Below are 13076 nucleotides of genomic sequence, written 5' to 3' on the forward strand. Positions count from 1 at the left end.
GCATCTGCCGTTTTTTGCACGGCAACCCGCACAAAGCCGTCCCGGAGGGAGGGAACACCTCCTAATGGGACTGCTTTTGTGACTGGCAGGTCGGACTTCCCATTGGAAGTCACTTCCAGTCACAGTGAAGCCCCTGAGTGAGTGGGACAGATCCACTCATTTTATAGCTGAGGTCACCACCTTCTATTTCACCTCTGGGCACCTGAACTTGCACCACTGTGTGGGGACACCTGATTCCTGTCAGTGAGAACCTGTTGAGTTGAACATGGGGAAGCTGAGGAGAGAAAGTATACAGTGTCACAGGGGGTAATTTACTAAGATCGAATGGGTACCAATGCAGTCATTGCTATGTCATCGACAGAACACGGCCATATGCTGCCATAGTGTTCAATCTGATAGGCAGACTTACCATCATTTGTACTGGCAAACTTAAATATGAATTCACCAGTAGATACGAATGTCAAATAGAGCATGTTTCTTGTTTGTATTTGACTGAAGCCTACATTTATCAAGGAGATCCGTTCAGGCTTCCAAGTGTAATAATGGAAGAACCTGCAGGAGTCTGCATCTAAAGAACTGACAACACACTGGTTGGTGCGGGCGGACCGCGTTCGCAGGGTCCGGAGTTTTTTTCTACTGCGCATGCGTATCATTCGCTATGCGCATGTGTGGCGTCAGCACAACGCTGACGAACGGACCGTTCTGAGCAAAAAATCCTATCCGCAATCGGACGGTGACAGTGGGCATGATGTGGGCGTTTTTGGGGGAGAGGCTAGAAAACTGGACGTATACCGGGGGTGTGCACTCAAACTGCACAGAGGGACAACGGCCTCGCACGGGGAGCGCAATGTGCATTTTGGGCCAAAAACAGTGTTCAATACCACTCTTAGAGTTTCCGCCTGAGTGCGGCCACCCTGGTCTGCTAATTAACGCCAATTACAAGTAAATTGCATACACCTGACTGCAATATTAAACAATGCTGCAGGCTATTAAGTGAAATGCCTCATTTCAGTACCTGCAAGCCAGACACAGCCCTGAAATACATAGGAAGGTTCTCTTTCTACACTTCTCACCATTTAAAGGTTGGTTTATTTTTATGTAGTATTAATCCAAATACACATGTTTCAATATGTCCAGTTAGTTATTTTTTAACCATCTACAGCATGGGTCTTCAAACTGTGGCCCTCCAGATGTTGTGAAACTACACGTTCCAACATGCATTGCCACATTTTTTCCTATAAGAGCATGCCAAAACTGTCAGGGCATGCTGGGACATGTAGTTCCATAACATCTGGAGGGCCACAGCTTGAAGACCCATGATCTACACCCTTAGTGCAAGTGTGTTTTACATCTTTACAAAGCAGGATACACAATTCATAGGAGTCGACATGTGTCAACTTTTTCACTGCAACACAAACATACAAGTCTATTTTTTTTTCACACATCTATCACATCTAACACCAACAATGTGTTTTTGGGTCACCATTTCTACTTGCAATGTTTGTTAAATGTCGTATGCTCATGGACACGCTGAGTCTCTGAGCGAAAAAGGCTGAGATCCGTCCGAGCACGGTGGCGTACGCTCACTCTCCATTGTCGGTTGCTGACTCCGTCCATGCAAGGCTGTGCTGTGGGTGGAATCACTCTCTCCCGAGAGAATGTGGAATTTGCTCGGACGGACCATGCGAACGCGGTCCGCCCGCATCAACCAGAATAAGGCCCATGGTCACTGGATATATACACAGGCGAAATACAAGTGGTTGGGAACCACTTTTATTTGTACACCTGCACATGTTATGGTATATTTTATGGTGAAGAGTTAAAACCAACCTTTAATATTACACTAAGAGGCGCTGTTCTCACCCTATTTTCCCAAATTTATTATAACAGTTTAAAATTATTATGAGTCTACCCAAAGCTTCCTCCCAAAAATTCAAAATGGGGAGGAAATACTAGAAAGTAGCCAAATTTTCTTACTTTTGGTCCTTAAGGGCAAACTTTTCCCTGCACCTATGAAGCTCACATTTTGTATACTTTTTGGGGGAGACATCCTACAGGCCTGTAACTATAGGGGAGTATCCTTTGGTCAGGGGACCCTGTCACGTGTGTCTCCTGGTTGTGGCATTACCCCCACAGTAGCGCATGCAGGGGGGGGTTTCTGAGTACCCAGAAACCCCCCTCAGGAGTCTAAGGGCCCTAGTCTGAAAACTGAGGGTCCCCTCTTTCCAGAGGTACAAGAATTTAAAAAATCGGCCCTTGGGAACCGGAGATATCTGACTTCAAAACAGTGGTCCCCATCCAAGCCTGTTAATTGCTTTTCCCAGTCAGATATTTCAGGTTCTGTCTGACTTAGAGTTTTGATGGACACTAGTAGCTTGTCCCTTCTCTTCCCACAACCAGAGATATCAGCCTTCCAGCAGCTGGTTACTGCTCCAGCTCCACACACCTGGTATGTAGTTTTATATACTCGTTGGCAGATTGCTCTGCCTCCTGAACTCTGATCCCCCTAGTCCACAATACCATTTGGTAGGTGGGATTCTCTAGATTTTAATTCCATTAAAATCTAAGAAATCTATTTCCGGGAACTGGAGATATCTGCAGTCAAGCAAGCTGTCCTCCCACCAGAAAATTATGAATAATAAGCCCACTCCACTATACACCCCTCCTCTGCGTATTAAACATCCTCTACCACCCTGGAAGTTATGTATCAGGGCCCCTTCATTCAGCCCAATGTCCCCTTCAGTAAAGGGGTAATTAGTGGAAATTACTGATCCAGGCCCTACATGCTGAGCGGTTGAGATAATACCCCCTACCACCCGCGGGACATCAAAGCTTCCCCCACCCCTACCGCTGGAGGATCAGTAGGTGCCCCAATACATTGCTATGCCCAGGGGTCTACACTGCTGTTGACGCCCCTGTATGTATGTATGTATGTATATATATATTATTATTATTATTATCTATATACATTTGATCTATCTATAATACTTTAACTGACCCAGCATATACTGGGTCACCTAAGTGTCCATCTCCGTGCTTTGCTCCGCCCCTCTGGAAACCCCCTTCTGAAAATCCTGCGTTTGCCCCTGCCCCATGCTAGTGGAGCCCGGTGTTGGCTCTACAAATACAGGGGACCCCTAATAAATTAGTTTTCCATCATTTTAGAACTAGAGTTGTCTCCAATGCCCAGTGCTGGTTCATTATATACAGAGGAAGGCTACACAATGTTTGCCCTATATGTTTTGAACAGCTTCTATGTTGTTTCTTGATTTTTAACAATTTTTTTCTACTTTGACACACTGAAGCATGCACAGATCATGGAGATGTGTGCCTGCTTCAGTCAAAGTAAGTTTTTATAAAGTAATGAAATGGAGGTAATTTAGATAGCTCACACGGCTTTGCACAGCTGGCGATTACCGATACACTGCCAGTGGACCTCAATGCACATGTGCTTTGCTGGGAAGTGATGAAGTCCTGATACTTTTTCTATTCAAAAGCTGATCGACAGGAAGTAGGAGTCTGTGGGTTGTAACCAGCTATTTCTTGGGAGTGCCAAGAAAAACGCTTGGCATGCCTAGCTGGGAGTGTCAGGGAAAATGCAGGCGCACCTAAGTGTTTTAGGGGAGGGTGTGTGACATCAGCTCCATGCCAGATATTATTGTTTTTATTGCAGCTGCACAGAAAGTTCCTGGCTTCTCCTAGTTTGTGATGACTGGTGCCCAGTGGAAAAATCATTTAGTGGTGAACATCTGTCCCACCTGCAGTGCACATGGTTTTGTCCATTAAAGAATTTACAAACACACATAAAGTACACATACATCTGAATTTACACACACACATACACTCCAACTGTACCAATTTAGCCAGTACCGTTTTTTTACAGTCTGTACTGGCTAAAAAGGGATGTACCACTTGTACTGGTTATTAGTACCTGCCCCAGTGGTGTATTTGCCGGAGGCAATGGAGTCGCCTGTTCTCCATTGGCTCCAGAGTCTGGCTCTATGTGCTTGGGGTCGAAGAAAGGAGGAGCGGAGCTTTAACAGCGTGCACTGTTGTTCCCGCTCCATAACGCTGACTATGGAGGCTCTAGTGTCTGGTCACGGGTGTGGCATGTCATCCTTCCATGAACACAGAGGACCCTGGTGGCCGTGATACTGACTGTGAGGGCTCTAGTGTGTGGTCACGGGCGTGACGTGTCATCCGTCCGTGACCTTAAGAGATGGGCCGGATGGCGGGAACCTGCCTTAATGATTCCGCTAGCTGCAGCATGCAGTGCAGCTCCTCCAGGATCTTCCCAGGCTTTTTTTTTTAAAGAGCTGGCCTGGCGAAGCACTCTCCTTCTCCCAGACACCCACTGGTAAGCAGTGTCTGTGTGGTTTCTGAGTGTGTGGTGGATGTGGAGGGTGGGGCTACCAAGAGGCATCTTTAAAAAAAATTCCAAGTGCACATTTGGGAAGGGGAGCCCACGCCCACTTTAACCATGGTCACACCCACTTTACCCATGGACATGCCCCCTTCCTGAATGTGTTCAGAAATTGGAGGGTATGCATACGGTATATAATCAGAGACTCAGAAACACACTTTTGGGGTCATATGTTCATAGTCTGAGCACTTATGATTTGATATTGAAGATTCACTGTGGTATTTAATCTCTATATTAATGTGTATTCTGTGCGTGTCTTACCTATTAGGTTTAACATGTATGTTCTGTGTGATATTTGGGTCTAATGGACACAACCATATGTGTTCTATTCCAGTGTGCGTTGATGTTGTTAATAGCAGTTGTCTGTGGTGCAGTGATTACTTAAACCCCATTGTGTTTATATGACCTCCTCATGCAGCCATACACATTGCTTACATTTTAATCCAGCTCCTTGTTTCTCTCTTTCCAGTAGAACTTGATGGAGTCCCATGGTTTCCAAGACAGATTTCAGAGCTTGACAAATGTTCCCACAGAGTTCTTATGTATGGTTCAGAACTGGATGCTGACCATCCTGTGAGTATTACGTATCTTTTATAAAAGTGATACAGACAAATCCACATTCTAATTTCTCAATTTCCTATGAGCAATGTATATTAAATATAGGGCTGAGTTTCCATTGTTTCAGTGCTAGGTGCCGTTGCCCTATTTCTAATTTATTGATAATAGCCACTAGTTTTCAGGTATAATCCTAGTGTATAATGAATTATGCAAGGGAATATTCCCACTATTTACTTGGTTATGAGCAAATATTAAGCTACAAATAGAACAATAGGCCTTATGTGAATAGTGACGATGACACTCCCTATACAGTATTTTCTTATTCTCTGACTCCCCCAGCAGAAACATGCGGGTTTAGTGCATTCGGAAATGAAGTAAAAACTAGGAAAATTGGGTTTTTAACCACATTTCTCCTTTAGTGCATCCCACAAAAAGCCTAATTCAGAGTAGTGTGCAAACCCTATAGATTGTGTTCTACTCTGATGTAAGAAGATTGTCAATCTGATTCCAAGAATCACTACTTATGGCAGGGGTGGGGAACCTCCGGCCAACGGGCCGGATAGGCCCCCGCAGCCAGTTTGCCCGGCCCGCCTGCCCATCCGCCTACCCGCATACCTGCCTGCGTTACATGTGAGGTGATGCAGATGCACCGGCCCGCCCGCCCAGCAAGATAAGGGGGAGATTTGTAGAGCTGACGCGCCCGGCGCCCGCCAATGACTACGGGCTGTGGAGGTGACGCGCCCGCCTGCCAGTGCCAATTACTGTGGGCGGTAGGAACTACCGTACGAAGCTCTCGCAAGTGTTGTAATGCACATGCCATGCACTGCATGGGCGGGAGCATTGCGAGAGGAGTCCAGCAGCCGTCATCACCGCCGGAGCTAATACCTGTTATAACAAGGTAAATGGTGGACGGCGTTAAGGGCCACCTCCTTTCCCTGCTGTCCCTGGCTGCCTCTTGCGCCGCTCCCCTCACCCAACCACCCAGTGACCGGCAGCCTCACTCATGAAGACCTCCCTTCCCCAGTGCTGCATAATCACATAAACCTGTTTGGGGGTGACAACTCCCCCCCCCTTCCTCCACACTGTCACTTTGTATGCCCACATGTATAGAACGCTGCCCGTGTGTATAATGCCCGCATGTATATGCCGCTGCCAGTGTGTATAATGCCCGCATGTATATGCCACTGTCCGTGTGTTTAATGCCCACATGTATAGAACGCTGCCAGTGTGTATAATGCCCGCATGTTTCTATGTTTCTATGTATATGCCGCTGCCAGTGTGTATAATGCCCGCATGTATATGCCACTGCCCATGTGTTTAATGCCCACATGTATAGAACGCTGCCCATGTGTATAATGCCCACATGTATATGCCGCTGCCAGTGTGTATAATGCCCGCATGTATGTGCCGCTGCCTGTGTGTATAATGCCCACATGTATATGCCGCTGCCTGTGTGTATAATGCCCACATGTATAAGCTGCTGCCCGTGTGTATAATGTAATTTTAAAGTTGATAATTTTTATATGGCCCCCGAAGGATTTTATAAATATCCAAATGGCCCTTGGTAGAAAAAAGGTTCCCCACCCCTGACTTATGGCATGGCATTGCATAATGTGCATATTTTCTGAAAATGTCTGTTGCAGAAGCATGGCGCGGCTTATGAGGCCTACACACGTAACAATATGCAGGCATTTTACATCACTGAGAAAATGCCCCTACATCACTGTGTGTGTTAGAGGCCATAGCGATGTAGATGCGCGAGCCCCCAGGCATGTGCCCCCCAGGCCGCTCTAACGGGAGTGATGCGGGCTGCGGCCGCCTTACCTCCTCCTCCTCTGCCGCCGGCTTTCAAAACATGGCTGCCGGCTACAGGAACATGGCCACCGGCCTCCAGGGCTATGTGGAGGAGGGCCCAGCCGCCTGTTCCTCCTGATGCCCGGCGGTGACGTTGCATGTGGACGTCACCCGCCCATGTGTCTGCGGAGGAAGGGGACTGTGGGACCGGGGGCCGCGGCCAAGTAAGCACTAAGCAGCAAGCAGGGCAGGGAAGCGGGGAGGATCTACCTCACAAAATAAAAAATATTTATGCTGTTTCCTGTGGTGCCCCCCTTTTAATGTGCAGCCTGTTGTGTCCTCCTGTGGTGTCATGGCATGATTATTATACAGGGGGAGCAGCCTGTGGTGTCCTGTTCTTGATGCAAGGGAGCAGCCTGTAGTGTCCTGTTCTTTATGCAAGGGAGCAGCCTGTAGTGTCCTCTTCTTTATGCAAGAGAGCAGCCTGTGGTGTCCTGTTCTTTTTATACAGGGGAGCAGCCTGTTTTGTCCTCCTGTTATTATGCCTGTGGTGTCCTGGTTTTATTCTGGGGAAGCAGCCAGTGGTGTCCTGGTATTATTCTGGTGGAGCAGCCTGTGGTGTCCTGATTCTTCTTCTTATTATTATTATTAATATTATACAAGGGGAGCAGGGTTTTTTCTCAGCCCTTAGCAGCCCATCACCTCAAAGGGAACAAATGTTTTAATTTTTTTTTCTGATCACGCATTTCACGCATTGCTTCGCCCTCACCCTCAAATACCCCTTTTACATTGCAGCTCTAACACGGTATATTGCCGTGTTTTTATTGTTTTAAAACCGGGACACAGTGGCGTAACTATAGAAGGTGCAGGGGATGCAGCTGCTATGGGGCCCGGCAGCTTGGGGGGGCCCGAACCAGCAGACAATCCCCTGCACCCTCTTAAAGTTTTTATATTATATAAAACTGTGCCTTCCCTTCCTCCTCTGCTTCCTGCATGGTGCATGTGAGCGGGGACTGTACTACTACCCGATGTGGACACCTCCTCTCCTGAACTCCGGATGCAGTCATCAGCGCTGTGCATCCTCTCCTCTCCCCCGGCACCAGCGCGCACCTCACTGGAAGGTATGCAGCAGTGTGGCTGATTGATGCCGCTTCCCTCGCCTTTCATACTGTATGACAGGCAGCGGCTCCCTCCGGGTATCGGCAGCCTGAAGTGCGGCTCTCCAAAGCCCTGTCACCGCAAATGTACTTGCTGGATAAAGAGGCTGGTGTCTGCCCCCTTCACTCAGCAGCCTGGATAATGTCATATGCAGGTGAATTCTCGCTAGGTGCTTGAAGAGGAAAATTATGGTCTGTCTTGTCCCTTGTGTCCAGTGCTTATGCCTAATGTCCTGTTCCTATTGCCTTATGCCCATTGTGTTATTTGTGCCATGAGCCTAAGGGGCATGCTGTCGCTTTGCAGGTCATGGGAGGAAGGGTGCAAAATGTTGGTGCTGGGGAGGGGCTGATATCCTTAGCACTGGCCATGCCTCTCCCTCTCCAGTATCCTGCCTTTTACTCTGTCATACCCCTTCCCCTCTGCTATGTTGACCCCCCCCCCAGCGCAGCGGACTACTGGGGGGGTCCTTTTAAAATGTTGCTATGGGGCCCACAATGGTCTAGTTACGCCCCTGCCGGGACAGCTGCAATGTAAAAGCTCCATTGTCAATTTACTGGTTACAGAATACCGGTATTTTGAAACGTGTTAAAAGCAGGATCCTACACGTTTAAAAAAGTGATGGGAAAAAACGGCATTGAAACGGTAATACCCCTTTCAGACCGCACTTAAACGGGTAATATACCGTTTAAGCTATGCGGTGTGAAAGGGCTTTACTGAATTATTCTCTGCCCACTTGCAGCAATATTTTTTTTTTTTTGGGGGGGGGGGGGGGGGTCTTATGGGCCTGTGCTTTGGACTTGCTCCCTAGGCTAAAAGTTGCCAGCCATCCCCTGATAGTGGTCAGCATGGCCATGCCCCCGGCATTACCCTGGTCCCGTCAAGCCCTCTGGCTGCTCTGCATGTCACATGATACACCATTGGCAACTTAGAGCATTTTGGTATAAAACCTTAACCATCTTTTTATGGACAATGCTGCTCTTGACATTTTCTCATGTATAGTAGCTCTATTTCACAAATGCAATGCTGTTTATCATTGCTAAGATTCACGTGCGATGTAGGAGCACACAGACATGCCATGTGTGGTCCAGTACTAGAATCATTGTAGAAAAAAGAAAAATCTCATATTAATATAGCTGAGACAGGCAAAGTGAGCAGTGCATAACAGTTATAGCTGTCAGGCGTTTATTATCTGTTTGTCTAGTACTGACTCAGTTTTGCAAACCAGCAAAACGCATTCAACCATCAGAGAAACATTTACAAGCCAAGGTGTTTTACATAAACATCACATGCACCAGCATTACCATCATCAATTCCACACCTGATCCTTTTGCTCCTTTGATACTGAGCCACAATGTGCACCTCATAAATCATACAGTACTATAGCTTTTAAGTGCATTCACTTCTGAACCAGTGTAAGTTTTGAAGCTTTCCTCAATGCAGATAAAAAAGTCTACTTTTAATGTCTATTGGCCTGTTTCAGAGTCGATCGCTGATGTGTGAATTCACAATCCGTTCAATTATTGAATGATGTACGGATCATAGTGTGCATGCACTACCCCAAATAGCATAAGACATAGAAGTCAGAAACTGTCTGGGGCAGCACCATGGCACTAACTGTGCGGAGTTTGTATATTCTCTCCTTGCTTGCTTAGGTTTCCCCTGGGTACTCCAGTTTCCTCCCACAATCCAAAAATATACTGGTACTGTAGGTTAATTGGCTCCCAACAAAATGTAACCCTAGCATGAATGAGTATGCGTTTACATGTGGTATGAAATATAGATGTGAATGTTCAAATATTCTCTCTGTAAAGTGCTGCGGAATATGTGTGCGGCTGTGTGCTATATAAATAACTGGTAATATATAAATAAATAATAGCAAAAAAATATCTCTGTGCACACCCATCACTATTTGACAGACAGGAAGTTGCCATTTGGGGAGTTAACCGGCTGTTGACAGAGAAAACACAGGTGTTCCCAGGCGCCGGCCTCGATCAGCCTGTCTCTGTCACAGAGCTGTAGAAGGGTCAGAGTCACCTTTGCACAGGAAATCATTAGATGGTGAGTGAATTGAGTATGGATGTGCGACAGGATAGCGGATTGCGAAATTTACACAGGCTGGGTTCTCACTCTGTTTGGGTGGCTGCTAACGGGTATGGATCATAGGATAGACAGACGGTCAACCACTGGAGGTCGACATGCATGAAGGTTGACATGGGTTAGGTCGCTGGGTCATTAGGTCAACAGAAGCATTAGGTCAACATGGGGAAGGCCGACATGGGGGTTTCACTTTTTTTTACCCAAATGTCGATACAGTCAACTTGTACACTTAAAAAATGCGCTCGGCACACTATTTTGTTCTCCCACCACACCCTAGTGGTTGGCAGGGCATGAAATACTGTCTGTCGGCACATGTCGGCTCAAAAAAAAGAGAAAAACCACAATGTCGACATTTTGACTGTCCACCTTCCCTATGTCAACATAATGCTTGTATCGACCTAATGTCCCTGTTGACCTAACTCATGTTGACCTTCAGTCAAGTCAACCTTCATGCATGTCAACCTTCACTGGTCGACCTAATGCTTGTCAACCTAATGCTTGTTAACTTAGTGACCGTATCCCCTGCTAACCAGGTACTAATGGTACCGCAGTCACTGGCGACAGCAGCAGCAGCACAGGATGAGGAGGAGAAGGGCGGCAGCCAGGCAGGGGAGAGGACTGTACAGGGGCTGGGGGAGAATACTAGGCCTATGTGTGTGTGCGCGTGCCATGTGCCATTATCAAAGCATACCCTTCCACTGCATAAACTAGTCCTGCATAAACTAGCTGGTTCTCCGACCCCTTGCCTGTTTACATCCTGCTATCTAGCCGCCACCCACTTGCTTGCACCTGTTGTTATCTGTCTGTCTCCCCTTCCTACTAGATTGTAAGCTCCTCTGAGCAGGGCCCTCTTCCCTCCTGTGGTCAAAGCCCTCTTCTATTCACATTTCACTCACAGCTCTCCGAGGGACGTGCGGTGAGGTAAATGGCTCAAGAGTCCCTGGCAATTACCAGAGCCAGATATGCACACCATATATGATCCATGGGGTACATGCCGGCATTATACACATGTGCAGCAGTGTACACTGCTGGAGATTTGCTGAGTTTTGATAAGAGATGTGTAGAAAAGATATCCAGGTGAGGCACTGCCTCACCTGCTATAGACTTTTTACTCCAGAGCAGGGCCGTTTCTAGACAATTTAGCTCCCAGGGCGAAGAAATAAATATGCGCCCCCCGCCGCCGAAATAGGGTGTGTGGCTTAATTTTAAAAAGGGCGTGGCTTAATGTTAAAGGGGTGAGGTTTAATATAAGGGCATGGTCTAGCAGGAAAACAAGGAATGGGATCATTCGTCAGACTGCATTTAGGTCTACAAGCATTAGGTCTACACCATTAGGTCGACTTGCATTTAGGTCGACCTGACTGAAGGTGACAGCTATGCCCCCACAGTGCCAAATATCCCCCCACAGCGCCACACATATATGCCCCCACAGTGACAGCTATGCCCCCATAGTGCCACACATATGCCCCCACAGTGCCAAATATGCCCCCACAGTGCCACACATAAATGCCCCCACAGTGCCACACATATATGCCCCCACAGTGACAGCTATGCCCCCCACAGTGCCACACATATTCCAGAACAGTGCCCAAGATATGTCCCCACAGTGCCACACATATATGCCCCCACAGCACCACACATATGCCCCCATAGTGACAGCTATGCCCCCACAGTGACACACATATGCGCCCACAGTGCCAGATATGCCACACATATATGCACCCACAGTGACAGCTATGCCCCCACAGTGCCACACATATGCCCCCACAGTGCCAAATATGCCCCCACAGCACCACACACATATGCACCCACAGTGCCAAACTCACTGTCTCTGGGTCTCCCCCTGGCCCCTGCTGCCATCGCCTCTGCTGCTGCTTCCTTGGGGAGGGGAAGGGAGCGCATCAAGCATCTCTCCTTCCCCTTCACTGTGTTCCTGAGCCGCCAGCCATTCATACCTCGCGAGCTGGCTTCTGATTTGCTACCGGCCCGCGTGCTGTGTTTGGCTGACAGCCCAGTGACACAGTGAGTGAGGGGAAGGAGAGACGCGCGATGCGTTCCCTCCCCTCCCCTGGGAAATCAGCCTCTGCCCAGTGCCTGTGTGCCTGTGGACGGACAGGGAGAGGAGGATGGAGGAGGGAGGAAGGGAGGCGACGGCGGCATTGGGGGGAGCTGCCAGGCGCCCCAACGGTTTAACAGAGGCGGACAAGCCGTGCGGCGCCCCGGGCTGCTGCACGGCTTGTCCGCCTCTAGAAACGGCCCTGCTCCAGAATTTTGACTATAAAAATGATAAAAATGTATCAATTCAAAATGCCGGCATACACGCTAGTATGATAGGAAAGGCTGTGCCTCACCTGCCTCACCCCACCGCACACGCCACTGAGCTCACCTATACTCAAACACTCAGTGACCATCTTCGTCTGCATACTCATCTCCATCATTGGCCTCAAGCCTCTAGTTGTATGTTGATTGAGTCCTCACTACTTATATTTTAGCTGTAATGTGTATTGAACTGTGGCATTTTTTATTTGTACTCTACTTTTGTTATTTATTCAATGTTATGCCAAGTTTTGTCTCCCTGTACTGTTCCTTTGTACGGCGCTGCGAAACACTTGTGGCGCCTTCTAAATGAAATAATAATAATAATAATAATAATAATAACCACTTGCAAACTGTACTATAAAAATTTTTTTTGTCAATTTCTGATGTCTCAGTAGCCTAATGCAGTGTGTTTAGGGGTGGTAATAAAGGAGTGACTAAGAATAACTATAGTATTAAGCACACAGCTGGGATTCATACAGTGGCTCACACACCCCTGTGAGCACAGGGCAGAAATCTCTCCCGAAGATGACGATAAAGATTTGTTTTCTTTCCATTATGAGCAGCTTTTTGAGTAATTATCATCTGTCACTTAGATTAAGAAGAGTGCATTAATCAAAGAATAGTAGGAATATTACTTTCCACCCAGCTATAATTACTATTGGGTTTGCTATGATAAACTCTACAATTTAGCTTTTTGCCATCTTCATAGATCATGGTGGATTAATGA

At 47.4% G+C, this 13076-nt stretch overlaps 1 protein-coding gene across 1 annotated transcript in view; it reads left to right on the plus strand.

The window, feature by feature from the left end:
* The window catches only part of TPH2 (tryptophan hydroxylase 2), a 252840-nt gene that overhangs the window by 75370 nt on the left and 164394 nt on the right, over positions 1 to 13076 (plus strand). Inside the window, exon 4 of the mRNA XM_083182554.1 lies at positions 4896 to 4996. Within this exon, the coding sequence (XP_083038680.1) occupies positions 4896 to 4996 (101 nt within the window). The remainder of the gene's footprint in view (positions 1 to 4895; positions 4997 to 13076) is intronic.

Source organism: Crinia signifera, chromosome 4 (assembly GCF_055691185.1).
Source record: "Crinia signifera chromosome 4, ASM5569118v1, whole genome shotgun sequence".
Classification (NCBI taxonomy): domain Eukaryota; kingdom Metazoa; phylum Chordata; class Amphibia; order Anura; family Myobatrachidae; genus Crinia; species Crinia signifera.